The sequence below is a fragment of the Suricata suricatta genome, chromosome 8, assembly GCF_006229205.1.
Source record: "Suricata suricatta isolate VVHF042 chromosome 8, meerkat_22Aug2017_6uvM2_HiC, whole genome shotgun sequence".
Classification (NCBI taxonomy): Eukaryota; Metazoa; Chordata; class Mammalia; order Carnivora; family Herpestidae; genus Suricata; species Suricata suricatta.
The window spans coordinates 95,597,585-95,624,461 of NC_043707.1; the positions used below are offsets into that span (position 1 = coordinate 95,597,585).

At 36.7% G+C, this 26,877-nt stretch overlaps 1 protein-coding gene across 4 annotated transcripts in view; it reads left to right on the plus strand.

Moving 5' to 3' along the window:
* MYSM1 (Myb like, SWIRM and MPN domains 1) overlaps positions 1–25,553 on the plus strand; it is a 38,268-nt gene extending 12,715 nt beyond the window's left edge. For 2 of the 4 annotated variants that reach the window (XM_029946769.1, XM_029946772.1), the window contains 14 exons: positions 413–511; positions 2,244–3,016; positions 7,096–7,226; positions 8,323–8,426; positions 9,732–9,809; positions 11,509–11,594; positions 14,288–14,342; positions 14,682–14,732; positions 15,428–15,502; positions 16,133–16,321; positions 17,263–17,395; positions 19,029–19,134; positions 19,302–19,359; positions 20,385–25,553. In XM_029946769.1, the coding sequence (XP_029802629.1) occupies positions 413–511; positions 2,244–3,016; positions 7,096–7,226; positions 8,323–8,426; positions 9,732–9,809; positions 11,509–11,594; positions 14,288–14,342; positions 14,682–14,732; positions 15,428–15,502; positions 16,133–16,321; positions 17,263–17,395; positions 19,029–19,134; positions 19,302–19,359; positions 20,385–20,552 (2,106 nt within the window). In that variant the 3' untranslated portion in view covers positions 20,553–25,553. The remainder of the gene's footprint in view (positions 1–412; positions 512–2,243; positions 3,017–7,095; positions 7,227–8,322; positions 8,427–9,731; positions 9,810–11,508; positions 11,595–14,287; positions 14,343–14,681; positions 14,733–15,427; positions 15,503–16,132; positions 16,322–17,262; positions 17,396–19,028; positions 19,135–19,301; positions 19,360–20,384) is intronic. The other 2 variants (XM_029946770.1, XM_029946771.1) reach the window with 2 other exon arrangements.
* The last annotated feature ends 1,324 nt before the right edge of the window (positions 25,554–26,877 follow it).

Sequence of the window (26,877 nt, forward strand, 5' to 3'; positions counted from 1 at the left end):
AATGCATGTTGTAACACATGGATCTGGGTAAAAAAAAAAAAGATATTTTGAAATCAGTGTTAGACCATAATCAATTGATTCTATAAATCGGAAACGTAACCTGCCTTTTTTGAGGCATTTTTTAGATTGGGAACCTCATAACGTGCAGTATGAATACATCCTGTTAGGAATACATAAGTGGTTCATCTTCATTTCAATAGCTTTAAAAACTAATTTCTAAATCATTTTGGTCAGTTTTCAGAAGTCTAGATTCCAATGATTTTAAGAGTCTTAGCTATATATGAGACTTGATTGTGTGCTTAGAAAATAAATAAAAATGGGTTGTTCTTCTAGGTTTTTTTTTAATGAGGCCGTTGCTTGGAATATTAACAAGTTAATCAAATTCACTTTCTTTTTCATTTTGATAACATAGGCTAAATTTGGCCGAAGGTGGACCAAAATTGCAAAGCTAATTGGAAGTCGCACTGTTTTACAAGTTAAGAGTTATGCCAGGCAGTACTTTAAAAATAAGGTAAGCAGGATAAAAATATCTCATCAGTAATAATATTTGCAGTAAAAATTAGTAACTAGGTCTTTAGTTGAAGCATTAAAGTCAATGTCCAAAGTTTTTGTAATAAAAGTATTTTATGAATTAAACGCATGTTTATCTTCAAAAATCTGAAAGCATATCTTCAGTTTTTTGAGTATTGCTATTGGAGGTCATTGTTTCCTGGAAAATTTCTTCTTAAAGATTTGCTGCATTGTAGCTTTTAAGAATGATTAGAGCTTAGGTGCCATAAATGCTAACATGACACTAAAATCTGTTTAACAGCAGTGAAATTTTTATAATTTTTATGAAAAATTATCTGAAAACTTCAGTAAGTTGCAGTGTTATGGTCTAGTGCCTTAATCTTTCAAGTAATCAATGCTATATTTATATGTAGTTCTGATATTTAGAAAATTTTAATATGTCCTCTGCTTGAGTTTTGGGAACACAATTATATAGAATTTGAAAGGGCCTTAAGTGAAATTTGCTGTTTTCTTTTAACGCAAGTAATAGGTTTTACCCTGCATACAAGATTTGTCTTAGTGTCACTGAGCATAATAAGTAAGCAGTGGAATGGACTCATTATACATCAGTCGTGTGCTCCCTCTTCAACCAAACAAAAGCATTACAGGGCTGCCCATTATGGTTAAGGTATTACGGACGAGAATAAAGACTAACTTGGTTATTCGTGCTCCCAAGCTTCTCAGACTCAAACATGCAGAACATCTTGTAGTGTTCATCTGACTCAAGAATTTGGGGTGAAAGGATACACTGCGATGTTAAAAGAGACATTAATATGTTATGAAATATAATACAAAATTTTATCTGAATTTTTAAGGTAAATACCAGAGACTTGGAGTAAATAGCAAGGTTGTTAAAGCTATTCCAGGCTACATGTCCACATCTCTTCTTTCTTCCTGCCCTTCTCTCCTTTACGTAGTAAGCCAATTAAGCTCGAGTACTGGGTCCTCGGATTCTAGTGTGATACAGGATCGATAAGTAAGCTCTTTTTAGGAGTTGTCATCCTTGGGAATGTCAGTCATGTACAAGATTCTTCAGAAGCCGTTTATGTGAAGGTTCTATTTCAAATCATTTATATTCATTGATAATCGTTTTCTTTTCCATGATGAGACATTTATGTCTGTAATAGCAGATATGGAAGATAATTTCATGCCTTAAATTATAAACTGTATAATGTTGTAACTATATTAAATGAACCTTTGAAAAATAGTTGTTTCTATTATCTCTGTAATTACCTTCAATTTACTAAATAAAGATATATGACATAGATTCCTTTAAATAATGAGCTGTTTAGCATTAAAAAAAATGATCAGTGGAGGTATCTGACATTCTAGGAAATAAGCCATTAAAAAGAATCCCTTAGTGTGACAATTTCTGGTTCATTCTCTGTGGTTGATCTCCACCAGATTCCTGTTTTAAACTTAAAATGGAAAAACAAGTAGTAGTTGTATATAGGTCAAGATTATTTGATTAATATAATCACCAGACCATAAATGAGTCAAATATATTTATGGAAATTTGAAACAATGATATTTTACATTTAAAATGCAGTTATAAATCCTTAGAAGGAAAGCACAATAAAGGTATAATATACCATTGACATGTACTCAGTTTAATAATTGTATTTATCATATATGTGCCAGTGGTTACATTTTTAAATGTTAATATGGGGGTTTTTATCTTGATTTTTAATAAGGTAAAATTAGAGGGTCCAGAGAAGGAAACGCCAAATCAGAAGAGCAGCAGTGATCTTCAGATTAAAAATGAAGATGAAGGCACAAAGGCACAGACACCATCAGGTTTAAGGGGACGTGCTGATCCCAACTTGAATGCTATAAAAATTGAAAAGTTGTCTGATGATGAAGAAGTAGACATTACAGATGAGGCAGATGAGGTGACTTCTCAAGCTTCTTCCAAAAATCCTAGCAATGATGTTGTATTAAACATTCCTAATAGTGAAAGTCATGAAGTCAGTCAAGGAGAATTTATTGCTTTTCCCAACCAGGAAGTTTCCATATCTAAATATTCCAAGGAATATTTTCAGATTACAAAGCAGGGTGATATGGAAGTACTTTCAAGCTCAGGAATTACATTTTGTACTGAAAAACAGAGCACTAGTGACAAAATACCTGTTGAATTAAATGATCAAAAATGTAATAAACTGATGAAGAGCTGTGAAAAACATGATGGAAATGGAGTAATAGATGATTCCAGGCAGCTGCCTTCGCCAGAGCTTTGTAAAGTTCGGGAAGATCTGAGTGATGATGAAATGCTTTTTCATTCTTCCTGCCACATGGAGGAGGAGAGGCACGAGGAAGACGAGCTTAAGCCACCAGAACAAGAAATAGAAGTAGATAGAAATACCATTCAAGAAGAAGAAAAGCAAGCAATTCCTGAGTTTTTTGAGGGACGCCAAGCTAAAACACCAGAACGCTATTTGAAAATTAGGAATTACATTTTGGATCAGTGGTAAGGAAGAATTATATTTTAGATGCTGTTTTAAAACTTGTGATACTCTAGGGTATTTTAATTAAGCCTACCGAGATTTTACTCATTTATATTGCTAGTCATGCAAAGAGCTTGAACATACGAATATATTTTAATAGGCAAGACTTAAAATTTCTCACAAGGAAATTTTCTTTGAAAGCTTTGGTAAATATTGTCATCTCTAGCTATTTGGTCCCATCTGTCTGTTCATTAGGAGTATTTGGTCCTGGAAAGAAGGGATAATTTGCTTTAAGAAGCAGTTTCTTAGGACAGTGTTAGGAAGATACAGAAAAAAACTGCACTGGAAAAGGAGAATGCCTTTCCTAGTTTATCATGTACTTGTAAGTACAAAGAGAAAATTTTGGAAATAGGAGGATAGTGTCATTAAGTGTGACTAGATTATAGAAACCATCTTCAAAATTGCTACACATGCTTTCAGCTCAGGATACAGGAATTTTCTGATAGATGAAGTTTATCTTCTGAATTGTCAGTACCTTTTATTTGAATTATTTAGTGTTGGATGGGGCACAAACCAAAAAACTTCCCACCTTATTAGCCTAAGTGTTCTGCAAATTGAATTTACCTAATAATTTAATTAAGACATTACCAAACATTCATAATTGTTGTTACTGCTTCTGGAGGCACTGAATTGCATAGGGCCATCTTTACAGAGGACTTCTGCCATAACCTCGGAAGATTACCAAATGAAAACAACCAGGCATGTTCTGTCAGTAACCTTCAGTACCCACACAATATTAATTTGCTTTTAAAAGTCGCTTTGTTGTAAAAGAAAGATTTTGTGTTCTTGACTCATGGTTGTACTGCTGATGGTTAAGATGGCTAAGAGTAAAATTTCTGGGTAAGGTGGTCTCAAAGGAAAGAATTAACATAAGGAACAACTGCTATTCACATAGTGCTTTCCAGTTTACAGAAAGCTTTTCTATGTCATTTGATTCCTCACAACAGTCCTGAAAAATAGGCAGGCATTTTCTGTGTCTGGTAGATTCTGAGGTCAGGAGAGGTCTAGGGGCCCGCCTTTGATTATGAAACCAGCTCTGACAGAAGGACCTATGAGCAGGCCAGTCGCTCCCTCCACTGTTCCACATTGCCTGATTCACACTATTGAAAAAGACCAGTCAGGTTAGCTCTCCATGCGTATCTGACTTTTTGGAAATAAGCAGATGAATGGCCGAAATTGAAGGACTTTAAAATAATAACTCAAACATTTTTTTATCTGTGCGAATCATCAATGAGTAACTTAAGGTACTTTAATCAAATTTCATGTCTTTGAATTTTGGATTCTTAAGGCAGAATAATTTACGTAGATAGTGTAAATTATACAGCAGTAGTTTCCCAATGACAACTTGCCTTCGTCCTAACACCGGGTAAACGTTGTCTCAGTATGGTGATTGAACATCACAAAGACATGTTTGAACAGGACCTCAAAACTGTTCTCTTCAGAAATAGAGGGCGCTGGAGATGATGTTAAAAAAAAAATGTATTAGAAGAGTTAAAGTTTTAAAATAAAAGACCTGATAGATTTTGTAGCTAAAAGATCCTTTCCATAAAAACACATGTAACTGACACTCTGTTTAGGGGAATGTTTTAATTAAGATAGTTAACTAATACTGTTATTGAATGCCTACCAAATGCACTTAAATGTATTTAAATCATCTCCAGTCCTTTAGACAACTTTGTCCTCATTTGATAAATGAGAAAAATGAGGCTCAGAGAGGAAAAAGAACTTGTTCCAGGTTACATTAGGTGAAGGTTGAGTTCACGGTCTGCAGTCTTGACTCATAATCTTCACACTTCATCTCAGGTCCTTGACCCAGACTTTTTCACTCTGCTTTGGATGTTCCCCCCCACGCTGCTCCCCAGATCTTGGTGAATCATGCCTCATTGTCTCCCTCAGGTCTGCTCCAGGGAGATTAGATGACTTCACTGACGACCCTATTTATCTAAAATATAGCTCACATCTCCTGCCCCTCACTCTCTTACTCTGTATGCTATTTATCTTCGTAGAACTTACTACTACTGAAAATATGTTTTTATTTCTGTATTGTCTCCTCTTCCTTTCCCTTCCCTCCCCATGATAATCTGTCCAGGCTTCACATGGACAGATTTTTGTCTGTTTTGTTCATTGTTACACCCCTAGTGCTTAGGGCAATGCTCATTCTAAGCAAGTATAAAAGGCACTCTGCTTGTTAAGGGGAAAAGTTGGCCTGAATGAATCATGAACAGGTGTCTTTAGAGGCCTTCCCATTTATTCAGCACCAAACTAGTGCTGAGCTCTGTTTAAAGTCTTTCAATTTGGACAATCTTTAATGAAGTCAATACTGTTTATAGATTGCTATAGATCTTTGGTAGCTGGTTACACCATGCTCATTTCTGCTTTCTTGCTTTCATTTGTGGAATTTGTTTCCTTTTCTTTCACACTGAACTGAAGTGAAAACACTGAAATTTTAACTCTTCAGTGGAATTTCTGATACCCTGCCACTCACAAATTACTTCTTGCCTTTACTAAATTTCTGTAGAATCTGTGATTTTAAATTTGGTTTCTGCTTAGGCCTTCCCTGAACACCCTCGCTGAAGTAGTCTGTGCCTATTTGTCTTTCCCTTTGTCCTTCTTCCTATTTCTTTCTAGCACTTATTGCTATATATATCATTAATTATACATTAATATAACATTAATACTAACAATATAATATACATTAATATGTAATACATATTCATCATATATATTCCCCATTAATTTTATTTAACATTTATTTATTTTTGAGAGACAGAGGGTGAGCAGAGGAGGCCAGAGAGGGAGACAGAGAATCCGAAGCAGGCTCCAGGTTCCAAGCTGTCAGCCCAGAGCCTGACACAGGGCTCGAACTCCCGAACCACGAGATCATGACCTGAGTCCAAGTCGGCCACTTAACTGACTGAGCCGCTCAGGCACCCATCCCACTAAATGTTTTTAAATGTTTATTTTTGAGAGAGAGAAAGAAACAGAGCAGGGGAGGGGCAGATAGGGAGACCCAGAATCCAAAGACTCCAAGCTCTGAGCTGTCAGCACAGAGCACGACACAGGGCTCGAACTCATGAACCGTGAGATCACGACCTGAGCCAAAGTCAGACACCTATCTGACTGAACCACCCAGTCACCCTTATATATTCTCCCATTAGCATGTAAGTCAGGAGCTTGATACTCATCTCTATATTTGTGCCTAGAATAGTGCCTGGTGTGTAGGATGGAAAGTAAATATATGTGGAATAAAATAAAGATTGAATAAGAAATCCTGTTAAATGATATATCTGAATACTTAGTCTGTAATGTGTACATATATATCTACATATAAAAGAATAATCTGTGTAACTAACTGTTAGTACTAGCATAAGCGCTCGTGAACTGTTTGCTACTATTATTAAGTTCTCCATTTCTCTTAAACTCTACCAATATAGTAAAAGTACATTCAGTAAATATGAATTTTATTATGTAAGCCTTATATATTATTTTCATAGTCTTTGGGCATGTCTTGATTTCTTGGAAATCCCCTATAATATATCTATTTCTGTTTTCCACTGAGAGTGCTTAATCTTATTTATTGGCCTAATGATTAAAAACCAATATCAAACTTTCAAGCATTTATGAGGTAGCTTATAATTAAAAGATACACTCCAGCAGAGTAAAAGTGGATGAACCTAAGTAATATATTAAAAGTAAGAAAAGTGTAATAGTAAATACTTTAGACATGTTTCAGAGTGCCTTTTTTATTCAAAGATTGAGGCTTGAATTTGAATCTGTTGACAAAAACCTCTAACTATAAAATCCTGGGGTAACTGGAATCTGTGGCATTTCATAGGGGAAAAAAATAATAAAAATCACATTATACTTGTAAGTTATTGTATCATTTAAAGATAGTTTCAGGAAAAAGTACACTTGGATATTATGTATGAGGATTGAGAGGGGGTAAATTTTTAAGATATTTCAAATATTAAAAGTTTCCCCCAGAAATCTTTTTTCATGTTTTTATTTATCCAAAATAACTGTACTTCCATCTCTTAATTAGGGAGATATGCAAACCGAAATACTTAAATAAGACCTCAGTACGTCCTGGCCTGAAGAACTGTGGGGATGTTAATTGTATTGGACGGATTCATACATACCTCGAATTGATAGGAGCAATCAATTTTGGATGTGGTAAAAATAAAAACCCAACAACATCTTTTACTCAACATTTTTTATCCTTAAAGCACCCATTAACATCCTTGATGGTTAGAATTCAAGCAGATTTAGTAGAGATGCAGAATTCAGAAAGATGCTATAACAGTTTGGAATAAATGTATTACTGAGTTTTTTCGTAAAACATTTCTGTTGATTATGCTATATTTTCCTGTAATCTACTATGAAAATTGTTGGTATGAAAAGGAGAAATATTCTCCTAAGTAGGAGAAAGAATTTAACAGTGCAGCTCTTTGTGAAGTAAAAGTAAAGTCATTTTAAGAAAAGTCTAGTAGTAGCCTATTTAATATGCAAAATCTGTATTACTGCTAGAAATACTGTCTAGCAGTGTTTAAAGGAGATAATTTTGAACTGCTACACTTAAATGTAATAAAAGTAACAATATTTTTCATGGAAGAAAGTTTCTTTCACCCTAGTTTTTCTCAAATATGCATGATTTTAAATGTATTCTTCACTTCTATTGAATTAACTTGACACAAACATTTTGAAGAAAGTTAACATCCATAGTTGTGAAAAGGTAATTAGATAGGTAATTAGAACTTTGTAACCTATGGTTTCAGAAGAGTATATTCTGTCTATGAGAAGACAGCTAACCAGAAAAGATCCTACCAGAGACTGATTATTCCTTTCAGAGAGAGTGAGAATTTAAAGTCTGCCCTGTGTCCCTCACTTCGGTGTCTGTGTTTCCCCAAGCACTGTATCTTGGAACTGGCTGCTCAGGAAAACTGAGGGGTCACAGCTTCCTCAGCCACTAAAGAAAAATGAAGTCATGTTTTCTGTATTAGATGTCTGAATTTAGCAAAGCGGGCTTAGCACTCGTTTAATTAGAAATTAAATTACCCATCTCCTGAATATCCTGTTTTACTGAGATTTCCTTAAGAGCATTACTTTTACGTGAGGACTGCCAAGTGATTGTAGAATTAAGATAGAAGCTCAGGTATAACAAAACTTAGGTATTGGCTTACTACTCACAGTCAGTATAGATGTGCCTTCCTATTGAACGAATGAGTTTCAGAAAATAATAGCTTGTTTTATTTTTCCTGAATTCCAACAGAACAGGCTGTGTACAACAGGCCACAGCCAGTTGACAGAGCACGAGTCAGAGACCGGAAAGATGCGGCAGAAGCTTACCAGCTCGCCCAGCGTCTGCAGTCTATGGTGAGCGCTCCACTGTCCTGTAAGGCGTGCCCTCTTCTAGCCAGCTAGAACACCTGGACACTTGGTGAAAGAGCGTGTTTTCTCTTGCATGTCACCTTAGCCATTCGGTGTCATCTTAGTGTATACGGCAGAAACCCCAAACACCTCACAGTTCACCGGCAGACTTGACACAGAAGCACCGCACATTGCTAGCATGGTCTTAGAATTCTTGATTCTGATTTCTAAATCTAGTGTGTCTTTTACAGCCAGTGTAGCTATCCAAACTATTATATCCTTTCTTTTTTTAATTCTTGAGGTTAGGGAGTTTTACAGTATCTTACATTTCATGAATCCTATTTTTAAAATGAGTGATCCAACAAGTCTCCTAAAAGGCAGAGTCATAGTGTGATCTCATTGGTTTTACTAATAAAGTAGGTTGGTAATAGATGAGGTAAATGAAGTAAAGTGTAGATAATAGAGTGGACATTTTTCTCAGAGTATTTAGGCTGTAAACCATTTCTGCCTACCTAGATTTACTTTTATAAGAAAGGATCTTTTTAGATATAGTTGCTGGAAAAGGTACCACTCCTACACTGGCTTCTGAGCCAGTCCTTTTCTTGAGAGAGAGAGAGTGCGAGCTGGAGAGGAACGGAGGGAGGAAGAGAATCTTAAGGAGGCTCCACCACACCCAGCACAAAGCCCAACAAGGGGCTCAGTCTCACAACGGGAAGATCATGACTTGAGCCAAAATCAAGAGTTGGACGCTTAACTGACTGAGCCACGCAGATGCCCTTGAGCCAGTCCATTTTAAAAGCTTCGGTACCGAGGTTTATAAAATTAGATATTAGTAATTTAGTCAACTAACTTTGTAATGTTTTATTATTTGTATCCACTAGACAATCTTTCCCTGAGGCTGAGATATAATTATTTTGCTTCTAGTTTAATATTCTGCCTCTTGCTATGTGTTCTTGCAAGTTTTCTACCACAAATGGTTGAAAGAAAAGTCAATTTCTTGGTCGTTCTTTTTGGTCTTAAAAATATTTTTTGTCCTGGTATTTTAATTTTTTGTGGTGAAAAGAAATGAAATTTCGACAAGAAATCCAAGTAAAATTGAGAAAATTATTACTGATTTATTTTTGAGTAGAGTGCTATTAAACCAAAATTAATAAAATAAAATTTAGTTAGGCATTGCTGATCAGGGATTATAATATTTTAATGGAGAAATTAACTGATTAAAAAAAAATCATTTTGGCTTTGTGTATTAATGTGCTCTGATTTCTCCAAGTTAATCTTGTTACCTTTTGCTTCATTTTGATCTTACCACAGCGCACAAGGAGACGCAGGGTCCGAGACCCGTGGGGAAATTGGTGTGATGCAAAAGACTTAGAAGGACAAACCTTTGAGGTAACTTTGACCTTCGCGAACAGTCATCACTAAACATTGTTTTGTCAGTTAAGTTTGTATATCTTAATGTCATATGTATTACACTTATTAGTGTGTGCATGTGTATCCTTCCCATGCTAATTTGTCTAGAAGTGACCAACAAATAACAAAATAGAAGTCATTGGTGCAGTTAACTGGGAGTTTGATTACTTTCCAGATTTTAATGATCTAATCTCTGTATTCTGGTCTCTAGCCCAAGAATATCTGCCAAGGTACCAGGAAGTTGGTATGCCTAATTCATTTCAGTAGCCATTTATTTATAGAATGATGTTCTGATATACCAGTTAAAATATTGTCCCAAGCATTACACATAAATTGAATTACAAATATTAAAGTATTATTTCTACCAATAAAAACTGTGGTTCTGAAAAGAAACATAGGAAGCGAATGTGTGTGTGTGTGTGTGTGTGTGTGTGTGTGTGTATTCTGTGTCTATATGATTTGTTTGTGAACACCCAGTGCAATAGAATGGAAGGAAGGTATGAATGTGTACTTGCTGGCTTTCTTACCTTGAGCAGTCTCTTAACTTCACTGAAGTTCACTATGGTGTGTGGATAATATCTCTCCAAGAATTGTTAGGAGAATTAAAGTGAAGTAAATGGAATAAAGTGTTTGAAGATCCTGGTACTAGGTACTTAATAAGCCTTGCATATACCAATTGCTCAATAACTGTTAGTTTTCCTCTTGAGTTTCAGTACAAACAAGACAAAACGTTCTCTTCTTTTTCTCCTTCCCATTCCCTGCCCCTAGCCTCACCTGGTCTCTAATCTAAGCACAACATTAGTAATGAGTGATTCCTGCCTAGAAAGAACTTTTATAGGATCTAGTAGGCAAGATGAAACCTGTGTTAAGTTCCATAAGATTGATCTTAAGAAATGTCAGGTCTTCCCCAAGGGGTGTGTGTGATGAGGGAAGGTTTCACAGAAGATGTGACTTGAAGGATTAGCAGGACAGTCTCAAAATGTAGAAAAGTAGGTGAGGGCATTCCAGGCTAAGGGAGCAGCATAAACAAAAGTAGAGATGGGGGGAAATACCAGACATATTCTGGAAAAGGTGCATGGTTACTTGGGCTAAAGCGTAAAAATGGTAATAGAAATGGAATGAAAAGATTTATTTTGTACTCATATAGGACTTGTATCTGTCCAACACTCTTGTCAGTGTTTTATAAACATTAATGAATCATTACGATAATACCAGGATATTGTTATTATTACCATTTTTGTTCCCATTTTAAAAGTAAGGAAACTAAAGCACAGAAAGCTTCAGTAACTTGACCGGGGTCACTAGTAAGTAGCAGAGTGAGGCATTCTGTCTCCAGACTCTGTACTCACCATTACACTGCGATGTCTCCCTGTTGGGAAAGCACACAACACAGTAGGATTTGGTGACTAGAGATGGGACATAAGTAAGAGCAGGGACTCAGGTGATTCTGAGGTTTTTAAGTTTGCTGTGGCTGTAGATTTTGGAACAATTTTTTAATGTATTATCTAACATTCTAGTTGGTTAGTAGAAAGAAGGAGGTACGTCTCCATGAACATAGTCTATCCTGTTCTCACATGCCTTTAATTATGGTTTTAAAGAGTACTTTTCATTATTATTACTGATTCTGCCTCCCAGTGTCCAATGGACTCTTTGATCAACTGGTTGTTTTATGTTTTAGCATCTCTCTGCTGAGGAATTGGCAAGAAGAAAAGAGGAAAAATGTAAATCTGTTAAATCATCAAAAGTACCAAGACCAACAAAAAGGTACAGTATTATACAAGTGTTAATTTTTTAACTTAATCACAAATGATTAGAAATGTATGGAAAAAATACCTGATTAGCAACATAGTATTCATATTAAGTTTAAAAATACTACTAAAATTTTTGAAATTTTTTATTTCACTGGTTATCAGTTTGGGAGAGCTTGAGCAAAAGTTTTAAATTTATAGGTTTATTGACTGTAGGATCCAACATATGTTGTAAAGGGGCCTTGATTATGAAAGGTGGTCATTCTGTTCCTTAGACATTGTAAACAGGTAACCTCATGAAGTGACTAGTTCTTTCTTTGGTTGGTGCTGGATTGTTAGCAGGGTTTTTTGGTTTTTTTATGTGTGTCTGATTTTTTTAAATAAGCTGATATTTGTAACTTTTAACAGTAAGGGTTACCAAATAAGTTAAATGTCTTGATTTTCTGGACCCTCCCTTTCTGTAGATGCAGAAATAGACTATAGTTTCACCAGTGCCTCTTTTAAAACAAGGTATCTAGAAATGCCACTAGGTCATTTTCAGTGGGAAAGCCCTGATGCTTAACCAGGTGTAAGTCCCTAGATAAGTTATGTAAAGCCTTAAACCTTCAGTCCTCATTCATAAAATAATAGCTGTAATAGCTAACACTGTTAGCTATGCTTTAAGCATTTTGTGTATATTAACTCATTTAATCCTCATAACAACCCTATGCAGTAGTTAATACTGTCAATCATTAGGAAACCGAGAGGCACAAAGAGGTTGAGTAACTTGTTCATGCTCATTAGTGGAGGAGCTGTGATTTAATCCAGGCACTTAGGCTTCAGAATCCATATTGCTACCATTACATTATATATCACCTCTCTAAAATAAAAATTAAAACTTAGTTTTTGTGAGAGTAAATTAAATGAGATAAACTCTGTAAAAGGTATCATCACCCATCAGCTGGGACTCCTTATCCAGTATCCAGACATTTGATTTTCTGAATCTAAATGGGAGACATATTTATTGTGATTTCCAAGTCATTGTTCCAATTTGCCACAGTCTGACTCCAGATCCGCTTTTCTCATCTTCGCCTTCATAGATTTGAATCAACATTTCAGTAAGCTTACCTCTCTTGCCATTGGTCACTGCTTAAAATGCTTAGCTGGGATAGGAGAAACCTCAGACAGTCTACCAGCCGCACATTGCCACAAGAAGACCCAGGTTTTTTCATCTTATGTAGAAGAAAAATCATAGTAGATGTCTTGCTTATCTTCAGACAAAATACATTTGAATTTTTACAAGTTTGCTAGTTTCTAGCAAGTCAGTTCTATCAAAAATGAAATTTAGATTTACTTCCATGACTTATATTTTCATGAATCCCTTATTATCCATTACTCTTAGTAGTCATGTCTTCACTTGCTCAAAATAAGTTGATTAGTAATCTATTCCAGAATTTTCTCAATATTCACATTTAATTCCTCTGTTCCGAAAATCTGCTTTTTTTGTTTAAAAGAAAAAAAAAATCCAAAATTGCTTCTTTGTAGCACTCCAACAGTGTTTCTATTCTGTACAGTTCCTCCAAAAAGGTCAGTGTGTTTCACGTCATGGTTTTTCAGTGCTCTGGAATGTATACCCTGGCTTTGTGTTGTCTTTTATTCGTGTTGATGAAGCAGCTTTTTACTTGAAGATCTTTCCTTTTCATGCAACAAATATTTCTGAAAAAACGCTTGCTATATATCAGACACTTTTCTAGGTACTTAGAGGACAAAGTGTCTGATTTGCTGACACTAACAGTCTCTGGTAGGTAGAGGAACTAAATAGTCCTGCTCTTTTCTGGTTGTGTTAACATGAACATATATTCCTTGTTTGGTTGTTTTATTCTTTCTCTGAACATAGCCTAAAGAAACCTTACTGTTCTTGATATCTTTCTCAAACTTCAGTTCTTTACTGATCAAAGCCTTTCTAATATTTCTCTCAGATTTACACATGTTTTTGTATCTACCCTTGCTTACATGCCCCTCTTTTTTTTTTTTTTTTTACTTTTTTCTTTTTTTAATGTTTATTTTTGAGAGAGAATGTGAGTGGGGGAGGGGCAGAGACAAAGGGAGACAGAGAAGCTGAAGCAGGCTCCAGGCTCTGAGCTGTCAGCACAGAGCTGACGCTGGGCTCGAACTCAACAAACCATGACCTGACTTGAAGTCAGATGCTTAATCGACTGAGACACCCAGCTGACCCTAACTTTTTCATTTTAAAATACAAGTTTATCATTGAACTTTCTCTATACATTAATTTCTTTAGTAGAACCATTGTTATTCAACAAATATTTGAGTCCCTACCCTATGCTGATACTGTACTGTCGGGTGTTTTTGAGAAACTTCCGTCTTTCTTGAGCTTGCTTTCCCATGTCATGTCAGGGAGTTGTTTACACTGTCTTCAAACTGTTTGAAACCTGCTTTCAGTGCAGGGCACATGTGTGGGTACAACGTTCTTCTCTTTGGGTGTTAAATTTTAAGACAACAGATTACTTTCTCCCAAAGGTCCTGTCATTTCCCATTTTTTTAATCAAGTCCAAAACTCAGTAGTTATGTGGAATGCCTTAAGAAATTCTCCTAGCTTAATGTTTTCTGAGAATCTAGGTTCTGATTATTGATACACATTTTCAAATTTAAATGTTATTTACCTGACCTTGTTACTGAGATTATATTAGAAATTATTTTTTTCTTTTTCAGCTCATTTGATCCGTTCCAGCTGATACCTTGTAATTTTTTCAGTGAAGAAAAGCAGGTACTATTTATACATCATCAAATAGCCATAAATCATGCCCTCTGTCGGACAGGAAGTATTTCTTTTCCTGTGTGTGCAAGGCATGCATGTATGTGAAAGATTGGACAAGGCAAGGTACCTTAGGGTCAGATGAGTGATACAGATGGGAAATGAAAGAACTTTCTCATGCTAGGATTTTGAATGATAATATTTTTTAAAAATCTCTGGTTTGTGCTGAGCCTTGGTTGTTGATGAGAACTTGGTGTGATAGGTAAAGAAGAAAAGGGTGGACTTTCCAGTGAGAAAGAATAAAATCTCTATTTTTATGCTCCCCCATTTTTTTTTTTTTTTATATTTCAGGAGCCATTTCAGGTGAAAGTGGCTTCAGAAGCACTTTTAATAATGGATTTGGTAAGGATAATCTATTGTGTTTACTTACTCTGATTTCTATTCTTGTGTATTTTTATTGCAGGCTTAAGAGAGTATGGAAGACGTGTATTTTGGATCTTAACTATCTTCTTTTGCAAGGAATCTAAAAATAAGTCTTTTCTTTTGGAGAAAAGCCAAACAATTGCATGTTTCCATATTTTAGAGAAAATAAATTAATGTGAGTTTTTGCAGACTGTTTATCATCATTAACCCTGTTTTCATTTCCTGGCATCCTTTGTCTGCTGCCTTGTAGATAACTCAGCAAAGCACAACTACCACTTGGAGGTTCCTTGTTTGTACTAAGTTACTGAGACCTCCAGTCGCTATGTTGATTTTAGACTTTTTTTGGTAGGATATTTTTCTATAGAACTACCTGGAGTGAGTTTTACTTGGTATCCTTAGGGTCCTAAGTGAGGAAAGCAAATGGTATCCTCATTTTATAAATTAAAAAATGACATCTTGGAGTGTTTGATTGTTTGGTTTGAAGCTTAGTAACTGGCAACACAGATAGATCTGAAGTCCTGAGTCTCTGTGCAGTGAGCCTAGTGTCTAATTCCTCTACTGGGCACAGTTACCATACTTACCAATGACTCTCCTGTGCTAAGTGAGTTGTATTCTGATTTTTTGCCTGATGGATTTGTATGTTTGGGCTGAGTCTGTTTTGTGTTTCTTTTTAGCATGCTCATGTCTCTATGGCAGAAGTGATTGGTCTGTTAGGAGGAAGATACTCCGAAGTTGACAAGATCGTTGAGGTAAACTCTCTCTTTTAAATATTTTTAAAAATTATTTAGTCTTGCTGTCATACCAAATATTTTATAGATTTCAGTGGATTTAATTAAAATATAGACTCACCTGTGATATAAATGAGAATATGCCAATGTAGGTTAGATAGTTCCAGGAGTAAATTAACATTCTATATATTGAGCACTTGTTTCTTTTTACCATCAAGGAAGAGGGAGCACTGCCAGGCCTCCCCTCCTCATTGCCTCCACCAATAAAATGCTACAACTACGCTAAGAGGCCAGGAAACGTGCACCAACCTCATAGTTGAAACCTAGCATGCATCACTTTGTTGAGATTACTACCATAAATAATAGGAGCCACTGAAAGACTTTGTATGTGCAGGTATTATATGGGCTGACCTGGAACACTAACAGTTATTATGGCCTTGTTTGAGTAGAAAAGTGGATTCTGAGTTCCTACATACAATCATACTTTTGAAGTCTAATTCATTTGCAACTTAAAGGCTGCCTGTGATACTGTCAAATAAAAGACTTGGCTTAAAAAAAAGTTTCTGTATCTACGTATAAAAGAACTAAAACATTAAAGTAATAGGATTAACAGGATTTCATTATAACCATATAAGGATTAATCTTTTACAGGTCTGTGCAGCAGAACCGTGTAACAGTCTGAGTACAGGACTGCAGTGTGAGATGGATCCTGTCTCACAGACACAGGCCTCAGAAACCTTGGCTGCAAGAGGCTATAGCGTTATTGGATGGTATCATTCTCATCCTGCCTTTGATCCAAATCCTTCTTTACGAGATATTGACACTCAAGCCAAATACCAGGTGTGCCTCTAGTCTTGACATGTATGTTGTGTGTATATAATTGCATGTTTTCTTTCCTCTCTTCACTCCCTATTATATAAATATACCTTTTTTAAAAATGTTTATTCATTTTTGAGAGATAGATTATAAGTAGGGGAAGGGCAGAGAGAGAGAGAGAGACACAGAATCTAAAGCAACTCTAGGCTCTGAACTGTCAGCACAGAGCCTGACATGAGGCTCAAACTCACAAACCGTGAGATCATGACCTGAGCTGAAGTCGGACACTTAACCAACAGCCACCCAGGCGCCCTCTATAAATATACTTTTAACATTTCTAACAAAGTATTGCATTTCCAATATTATTTACATCTGGAGTTTTGAAATTAACTTTGCATTTTTTCTGATTACAGAAATAATATATGTTTATTTAAACATTTGGAAAATCAGCTATTTTGTTTAGTACAGACAAGCCATCTAAGTGACAGTCATAATTACTCCCAAAGCCTTTAAAAATTGATGGGAACAACTAGGACAGGAACTGGGTACAAGTGAAATAATCAGCAGCAGTCTATTTTGCATCTCTGGAAAGAACAAACTTGTTTTGATATTTTATGTTTGATAGGTGTGTGTTTTTGCTATAGGCAGCTATTATTACTATATCGATAAAGATTATAACTGAAGGGTAGTGAAACTAATTTGTAGACATATTCGTGGTAAATACAGATTTTGTAGCCCAGGTGATTTTTTTAAGGGTCATTTCTTTGGGTTGAGTACATTTTGGCCTGAAAAATTGAGAGCATGGAATGATATATATTTCATTTGGTTGCTGTTTGTATGTGAAGTGTTTAATACATTTTGGTGTTCCTTTTTCCTCTGTTAGGTATTTAAGATGTTGTTATGGGGAAATACTGATTTTTAAATTTATGTCGTTAAGACTAATTATACTTTTCTTTTAATTGTAGAGTTACTTCTCCAGGGGTGGTGCAAAGTTCATTGGAATGATCGTTAGTCCTTACAATCACAACAATCCTTTGCCTTATTCCGAGATTACCTGCCTGGTTATAAGTGATGAAATTAGCTCAGATGGCTCTTACCGTAAGTTTTCGACAAAAACAAGTTTATCCTATTTCTATCTTCATTTCTTTGAATCTTTCATAGCAAAGAATTTGGTATTTGTGAAACTATGATGGAAAACTTTGCACCCTCACCTAGAGAATCACTGTGTAGTCAGCCTCCCTCTTCCCTTCAGTGATATCCTTCTAGATTCAAGTCCCCACTGTGTCACCATGGCCTCTGGACAAAAGCATTATATTGTGCAGAAAACTTAGGGCCAAGCAGCGTGGATGGTAGGTATAGGCCTACCTCAGAGATCCTGCAGGTTTGGTTCCAGACCACCACAATAAAGTACATATCACAATAAAACTAGTCAAATGAATTATTCTTAAGTCTTTGGAAGGAAGAAATGAACTAGGAGAATTGAGAAATGGAAAAAAAAAAGATCCACCAGGGAAAAAAGACCATTTTAGAGCATATTGACAAAGGATGCTTATATTATAAGGAAGGACAGTCATATGTTTGTTTGTTTTCCTTCAGTTTTCCCATGCCTTTCGATTTGCTGGCATTTTATTTACTTGAGAAGTCTTAATATTGGCTAAAATCAGTTGAGAGGCAGTATAATGTAAAGTTAACATTATAAACTGGAGCCAGACTGCCTGGGTTCAAATCCTGGCTCTACTTAGTAGTTATATATATGCTGATGAACAGGTTATTTAACCTCTCTGTGGCCTCGTGTCCTCATCCAAAAATAAATAAATGGATAAAGGACAGTACTGGTAGGTAGTTCGTTTAGGTGGCATTCCCTACATAAAGTACCTGAAGCCTGCTACATAGTAAGCATTATATAAGGTTCACTATTATTTTTATGATATTGGCCTTTGCTAACAAATCAACTGAGCTTTTCTTTTCACTGCAAATATAATTACAGGGGGATTTTGGAGGCTATGGCAGAATTTCTCGGTAGGCTCATCCTTTGGTCTTTTGCCTTTCTAGCTACATACATGCTCTCCACCCCTTGGCTCCTTTCTGTAGAAGTGAGCATGACCTTTCTGACGGGAGTGCAGGTGCTGCCTTCCCGCGTTCGCCCTGCTCCCTGACTGGTCAGGTTAGCACCTGTAGGGGGTAAGGTGAGGGTGGGCCCAGAAGCCAGGCACCCCTGCCCCTGTCTAAGCAGGTTCTTTCCCATGTCTCGGCCTTAGTTTCCTTATCTGTTAGATAGGAATAATGCTGTTTGCCTTGTAACATTGCTGTTAGCTTAATAACCTATGTGAAAATGTTGTAAAAAATCACGAGGATGGCGCTGTCTTGGTTTGCCTACCTCGGTGTCTGGTTAAGCCGTGGTGCTGGCACCCATTTTAACAGTGCCCCCTTTCGCTCAACCAATCTTTGGATTTGGATAGAAATTATGTGATCATCCTGCTTTTCAGTTCCTTACATAGAATTGTCATGCAAATGGCACTTGTCTTTTGCTTGATTATTATTAATTGGTTAGCATTAATGTGCTCGATGGGCCAGGTTCAGCCAGGCAGTAGATATTTAATGAATGCCCACTATGTTTAAAGTGCGTTCAGCTGGTCTGCCAGGTTGTGATTGTGAGGATTCTAGGTAATTAAAAGGAGATTGGAGATTTAAGCAATAGTTGATGACAGTCTGCTTCATTATGCTTTTCTAGGTTTACCTTACAAATTTGAAGTACAACAGATGCTAGAAGAGCCCCAGTGGGGATTAGTGTTTGAAAAGGCAAGATGGATAATAGAAAAATACCGACTATCCCATAGGTATGTGCTGTGGTTTGAGATGCTGCACGTTCTCATTAAATGGTGTTTTAGAGAAAACCCACGTTAAATATAAAATGATGATGTATGGCATCAGTGACAGCTTATTAGAAACCTGATTAGTTTATGGTGTTCATTTCATTGGTTTGTCTTCATGTTTCTTCCAACAGCAGTGTCCCTATGGATAAAATCTTTCGCCGGGATTCTGACCTGACTTGTTTGCAGAAAGTAAGCTGCCTTCATTTTAATTGGTTCTCTTGTTCACAGATTCTAAAGCTATTCATCTTGATGTGTTTTCCCATGATGCCTCATGCTTTGTGGATACATTTTCTGTGTATTTATCTTATTGCTGTTTCCTTTCTAAAATTAATTTCTAGGAGATAATTAGTACTATGTTTTGTTGCCCACACTTGCACATAGAAATAATACTATTTTAGAATAAACTTGTCAGTGTTGGCTGATAAATTTCCTAGCACATTATTATTGTATACAGTGGAGAACGTTTTTCTCATTAAATTCAGAAGTCTCCTGTTTCCATTTAGCTTTAACAGTTGATCATTTTTAAGAATGGTAATATAATCTAATAATTAAATTTAAGTATCATTTTATTTAATTTTCTGGTAGGAAATAAAGTCCTGAATTCTTTTATTTCACTTCTTGTTTTGTTTCTTTGAGTATAAAGAGTTAAAGACCAGTAGACTGGCAACCTCTGTTTTTTTATGTGTGGGGGTTTTTTTTTTTGGTATCAATTTAAGAACAGAAAATTTAAACATACTAAGTTTCTTTTTAAGATTTTTATCCCTGTAGTGAAACTTTCTTTTCTGTTGGAAGACTAATTACTATGCATGTTTCTCAGGAAACAGACTCTATCTACCATCCTGATTTTGAAATAGTAGAGTCCCTGTATGTACATAGATTTTCATTCTGCAGGATTATTTTGCTTGGGAAATGTAACTACTAAAAAAAGAAGCAAAGTCATAAATTTGTCCACAGTAGAAAATATCACGCTTAAAATCTCAGATTTGTCTCCTCATATAAAGTCATAAAGGAACCAGCCCAAGCATTTCTCAGCAGTGACTTCCTATACCCTAGATGCATGGTTATTGATCACAAGTCTATCTTCAACCACATTTAAGGAGACTGTTTCTCTTTGGACTGTTAGAAAATTGAGATTTGGAAAGGCATACAATAATGATAGTGCAAAAAGTATAAACTTTTTGTGTATTTAAATATAAAACTTTTCTTTCCAATAGCTCTTGGAGTGTCTGAGGAAAACTCTGAGCAACGTGACTAATTGCTTCATTGCTGAAGAATTCTTGACTCAAATAGAAAATTTATTCATTTCCAATTATAAAAGCAAGCAAGAGAATGGAGTGGCTGAAGCGGACTGTGCTGTGGGTCCAAAGGAAGTATTGATGTAATTATTTTAAAGTAAGGCATTCTAATCTGCACACAGTAGATCCTACTCTCAAAATAATAACCTTGAAATTATTTATTGTAATTTAGCTAATAGTGGCACACGTTAATATTTTTTTTTCTAGTTCACAAAATCCAACTCGGCCACATAAGTCATACGTTAAACAGATACGGATGTGTCCTGCTGCAGTGCTGATCAGAGTGTTGTGTGAACCAGGGTCTGCTGACTGTTCCAGTCCGGCCGTGGCCAGTAAGCTGTGCAGCAGACCCTGCAGGGCTGTCTGCTGTGCGGCTGTATTCAGGTCGATCTATGGAATAGCTGTAATATTCATTTCTCCCCAGACTAGTCATTCCATTTTTGGCACTTTATGTCTGTGTGTCAATAGGAGCACTTCCCCTTTTTCCCTGTGTTTTGGTGATACTTGGTTATGGTTGCAAATGAAATATGGGTGGATGGTTACTGAGGCAGTGAACATGGTTGAGGACTAGTGGTATAAATAAATCTAACAACATGCTGTATGAGGCCCGGGGAGGCGTAAGGAGACTGTCTTAAACATGCATAGAGAAGAGACCCAAAGGAGGGAATCAGCTTGCCAGTCTTCCCATTATAGGTATTTGTTTCCATTGTATTTTATAGCAGTAATACTACAGGATATGCCATTTTCTCGGCTGTCTGAAACATTTTATATGGATTTCAGATACCTGAAATAATTAGCTTCAACTGTATATCCACTTTTATGTGTGTGTGATAAAACCTCCTTTAATTGGAAAATAAGTAATCAAAGCCCTCAAACTAGATTTTTCTACTACCTGCTATCAGAAGAGGCAAATTATAATAATGCTTAAAAATTAAATCAGGGATTTAATTTTAAAAACAAAAAAGCCTTCCAGGGTATCTTACATATCTAGCCCAGTTTCATATACTTTCTAAATCTAGCACATAAGTCATCAAACTTTTTATGTAAAGGGATATTTAGTCAGTAACTTAGATTTTTAGGCCACATACTATCTCTATCAGACATTCTTCTTTATATTTCTTTGTAATCCTTTAAAAATGTGAAACAAGTCTTATTACCTAATGAGCCTCACAGAAAACAAGTTGCTGGCCATTTTCTTCCATCCCCTCCTCCAGAGAATTACAAACGTTTATAATTTATTTTCAGATGCATGCACCTGAGACACCAAAAGCCCTTATTTATATCATCTTCCAGCAACAACAAAACTTAGAGTTGTGATTTACATTTAAGTATATTTTCAAGTAAAATTAGTAGTCATGCTGCCTGATTTACTCAAATAGATTTGAGTTTATTTCTATTAGCATGGAACTGATTTACACCCATTCTCCAAGCATCCTTATTAATAACAGTTTTACTATATCTTAACTGTATATGATTCTGTATTTTTTTCTCTTTTGGTTGCAGTCAGTAGCCACAGAAGAATATGGCAGTGTTTGAGAGCACAGTGAGCCAGTTTTAGATGGCCTGGGTCTTGGATCAGCCTTGTGACTTAGAGGTGGGAGGTGGAGAGATGGATATATATAACTGACCTTGTCTGGGCCTAAATTCTTGTGTAACTGAGGTCTAGACACCTTCCTAACATCCTTCCAGGTCTAAAATGTGTTTCTTTATATGTAGTTAGGATAAACCATGAAAAAGTGCATAAAGCAATTACTTTTGGGACCTGGGTTTGTGAGAGCTATAGACCAAAAATCAGGAAACCTGAGTTCTTATCCTAATTCTGTTATCAGCTTTGCTCTGTGACAGTGATAAAATCACATAATCTGTCTGGACCTCAAGCTCTTCACTCGTAATCCACGGGTCTAAGTTTTTTGACTTAGTTTTCCTTTCAAGCACAGAACGATTGTAAAAGGTAATAATTGATTCCTTTGTACTCTTCCTTTTGACATTTTTCTCATTGTACATTGGGAACAGATCCTAGAACATGGTATTAATTAGCTCTCTTGATTGATTTTTCTGCATAATATTGATGAATTTGGGTGATGGAAAAGAATGGAAATTGTTAAAACTTCTGTTCTCAAACCCAGTTCTTCTGCATGCCAACAGGTAACCATACTTACCAACCTAAGCCATATGTGAGGAAGTCAGAGATGGTAATCTTCCAAGTTCAGAGTTGGAGAGCACAATTTTTTAAAATAATACTTACTGATTATTTTTTCCTGATGATAGAGTACATTTATCATAACATATTTTTTGAAAAACAAAGTGAATAAAACACAGGTAATTTAGCAGAAATTTCTCACCCCCTTTTTTTTCTCAGACCATGTAATTTTAGAACATGAAAATCTGTAGTATTTTCCTCTCCCTCCTCCTTTCATTCTCCCTGTTTCCTTTTGCTCCTGTCATTTTCTTAAGACATTCTTGCAACTGCAGGTGCCCACGTCCACTGCCGGCTTGGGCTACTGAGGGCAGTCAGAGCCAGGGCCGGGGAGAAGCACAGAGGAAGTCTCTTGAGAAGCCGTGTAATATAGGAAATGGATGAGGTAGAGACCCAAAGGAAAACCTCCCTCTGGTAGTGTCTACAGGAGTGGAGACAGGACCTGAAAACATCCACATCTCTTTATCCTCACTTGATTCTTACTGTTGTTGCCCAGTGACAATAAAATAATGAGCTTTTTTTTTCTTTGTCCTGCTTGGCTAGTGGAAATTGACAGTAGCACTTTCTCAGTATAAGACTTGGCTCTTTTTAAAATCGAATCTCAAAGTAACATTCAAAACAAAAATCAGTGGAATAAGATCAACAAGATCAGACTCCTTCCCCTTCCATTATTTTATCCTTGAACTATCTTCAAAGCCACATTAGGACGTAGACACTTTTGCCTTCTTGGATGTCTTCTTCCAGAAAAAAAATTAAAAATTAATTCATTATACTTGAATTTGTATGAAATGAATCTAATGTTTATAAACATATCCTCAATCGATAAGATTGATTTTTTTTCCTTCTGAATTTACAAGGAATTAAAACATTTTGTGGGCTGGAGACGTGGTGCCTAATCGATGGTAAGGTGGCCCTCCCTATATTCTGAGGGGTGTCCTTCAGAAGACCATAGTCATTCCTCTCTCCCGGTAAAGCCGATGTCACAGGCCCTCGGGCAGCTTCACCCCAGCCAAGAACACTGCAGTTCCTGGGGCTTTAGATCTATAGATTTGAACTTCATTCTTCACTCACCTGACCAAAACTTAGGAATGTTGATTAGGAACAGCCCTCCTTCCAAAAAAAAAAAAAAGGAGGCAGTGATTAGTTTTAGCTTTCACGAAGACATTTTTGTTCTGATCCTTAATCTATAGTTTTGAAACTCATGCCATGTATCCTCCACCTTTCATTTCTTCATTTCCCTCAAGCCCTTCTCTTCATCCCCACCCCTCTACTTCTTACCTCTCAGCATATAGCATTTGTTTAACGGGTCCTGAAGAGTAGCGTTTAACAGACATTCGTGCCCCGCGGAAGCCAGTGGTGCCCCGCCTTGCCTCCGGAACTGTGCTCCCCACAGGAGGGGGTGGGGTCTGCACTGTGCACACGGAAAGCAGCCCGAGTTACAGCGGCAGCGGTCTGGGCGGGAGGCCAAAGCCTCACCGGGCCAACCCCAGCAGGCCTGCTCTGCCCCGTGACTGCTTCCCGTTGGTCTTGCTGGGTCCTGATGGGGGGGCGGGAGGACACCCCAGGGTTGAGGCTTTGCATGTGGACAGTGAGACTGATGGACACCTGACCCCTGACCTAAGGCTGCGTATCCTCAAGTCATCAGCAGGCACTCAGCTGATGGATTTTCAATAGTTTAAGGAAAGGCAACTAATTTTTTTAACCTACATTCTCCTCTACCAGTAGCAAGAGACTTGAGTCCAGAGTCCTACGTGATGGCATTTAGGAAAACTTAACTTCATCCAAGCACAAAGGAAAAAGCACATTTTTTCATCGTCTCTATCAGGATTAATACAAAATTTAACAAATTTGATCAGTATCCCCAGTTTCCCAGCAGCTAGTTTTCTTACAAATTAATACCATACTTTGTAATATTTCCAGAAAATCACTGTGGAGAATAATGTAATATACTTTAATTCCTGACCTTTTCTTAAATGGTTTTTTTTATATGTGCTTTTCCCCAAAACTCTATTTTCTCTCTCTCTCTTTTTTTTCATATTCCCTGTAATTTGTGCTTTCTGGCCTTTTCTGAATCTTTTAAGCCACCTTAATAAATTCTTTCTGGAACAAGGCAGAGAATAAATATGTTAGCTCCCCTAAATGAGAAAATCAAAATTTCCCAGAGAAGCCATAATTATACCAGAAGCTCTATGCCAAACTGAATTTGAGAAGGCATAATTAACTTAGGATATCTGGGTTGTTTGTATTTTCTTCCTTGGACTATATTTATGAATATATCCGTAAGAACTTTAATTTCAGGGAAAAACGCCTTGTGCGCTATCTTTGAGGTTTTCTTGAATATTCTTTGAGGATTTAAGAAGAATGTTAAATGTAATTTCATAGTTTGTACTCCTGTCTCATAGGTTATCACAGAATATTTGTTTCAACCTATGAATTATAAAATAGTATTTAGATTCCAGCATGATTTAAATAGACTGGCCATAGGTCTTTGAATTTGTGGATTTGATGTGTAAATTGTGTATTATGTATGAGTTCACTCTCTTGATAAACCTGTTGCTGTGGTTTTCCACAAATGTTATTAGTGTTTATGGATTTCTTTTATTCTTTGAATTTTGGGATGTTCTGTAATGAAAGATAATGACAAACTATTTTGTACATTTAAATATGATGCCACATTGTCTAAATCTATATTAAAGAATATTGTAAATATTAATGTTTATACAGTTATGAATGCTTTTCCTCAAAATGGTGGAACTTTTCGCCCTGTACTTAACAATGACATGTTATAAAATATCTGATTTTAAGCTTTGAAACTTTAGCTTGTGGTAAAAAGTAAAGGGAAACATTCTGAAGATTCTATATAAATAAAATTTTGAAAAAAAGCTGGTGAATCATTTGGTCTTTCTCAATTTTTAACATCATACACATAGAATTGCAAAATATACTTCATTAATTCAAACATTGATTTTCTATTATGCTGAACATTGTAGGGGACGCAAAGATGAGTAAATCTTGATTCCCCCCCTCCCCTGTAAGAAACCTAGTACCTAGTACCTGGGAAACACGTAAAACCAATGTGAACAGCTAGGATACAAACTGGAATTGATTATAAATGCCTGTAAAAGACTTCAAGGATAATCGGTGTTTAGGCAATAAAAACTAATTCTCTGGAGTGTGAGTGGTGAGATCGATTTCTTGGAAGAGATCGCCTTAAACACGCTGGCAGCGTTTGATTAAATGATATTTAGGGAAGGACTTTCCAGAGAGAAGTGACCTTAGCTCAGGTATGGAGACAAGGAGTGGGAAATTTAGAGAACGGTGAGTCTTTGGTAGTTAGTGAAGATGTTTAGGTAATTCATTCGGAGACAACTAAGGATACAGAAGGTATAAAGTAAAATCTCACCTTAAAACCAGATTACTCATTAACTGGTCTTTAACTTCTCAGTCTTTTTTCTAGCATATACAAATTCTATTGAAAGGACTTCCGTTTAAAAAAATTGTTTTTTAATGTTTATTTACCTTTTATTTGAAGTTCTTCTTTCCAGGTTATCTGTTAACTCAGGCAGAAGACCTGGCCAGCAAAGCATGCCCTGATGGGGGCTGAAACTACCCCTCAAATAATAGGGACTGCCCTGACGGCAGCAAAACCCACGCAACTTACCAGGAGACAGTGATGGACTTGACCTTTACTGCGCACCTGCATGTTTCCACCCACCATTGCCCCTCCTTTTCCTAATACAAACCCAAAGTATTTTCAGCACTTTGGAGACCATCTTTGTGACTTCACTCCACTGTCTTCCCGGTGTTGCCTACTGAAATGAATCCCTTTCTTGTTTTACCACCATGCGTTTCTCTGCCTTTGGATTTTGTCAGCGGCAAGTGGCCAAACCTGGTCCGTTGGGGACCCCCAGAACCAGGATGCTCTTGCACCTTGCAATCGCCTGGTAGCGATTCCTGGCAAGCCAGCCAGGAGCTGTACATTCAGTTTGTCCAGTCCCCTCGAGATTCCCCTGGTACCAGCAGTGCACCTGGGCTCAGCCAGGCCTTTACTGAGCCCGTGGCCGTGATAGGTCAGCGTCAGCTACCTGTGGTCCGTCCACCCTGAATGGATGGAGGACAGGAAGTCCGGTGCAGCTGCTGGCACTTGAGTTATTTTGAGGACTTGCCCTGAACAGCATCGGTCCACTGCCTTAACTGCATTTGGTGAAGCTGAGA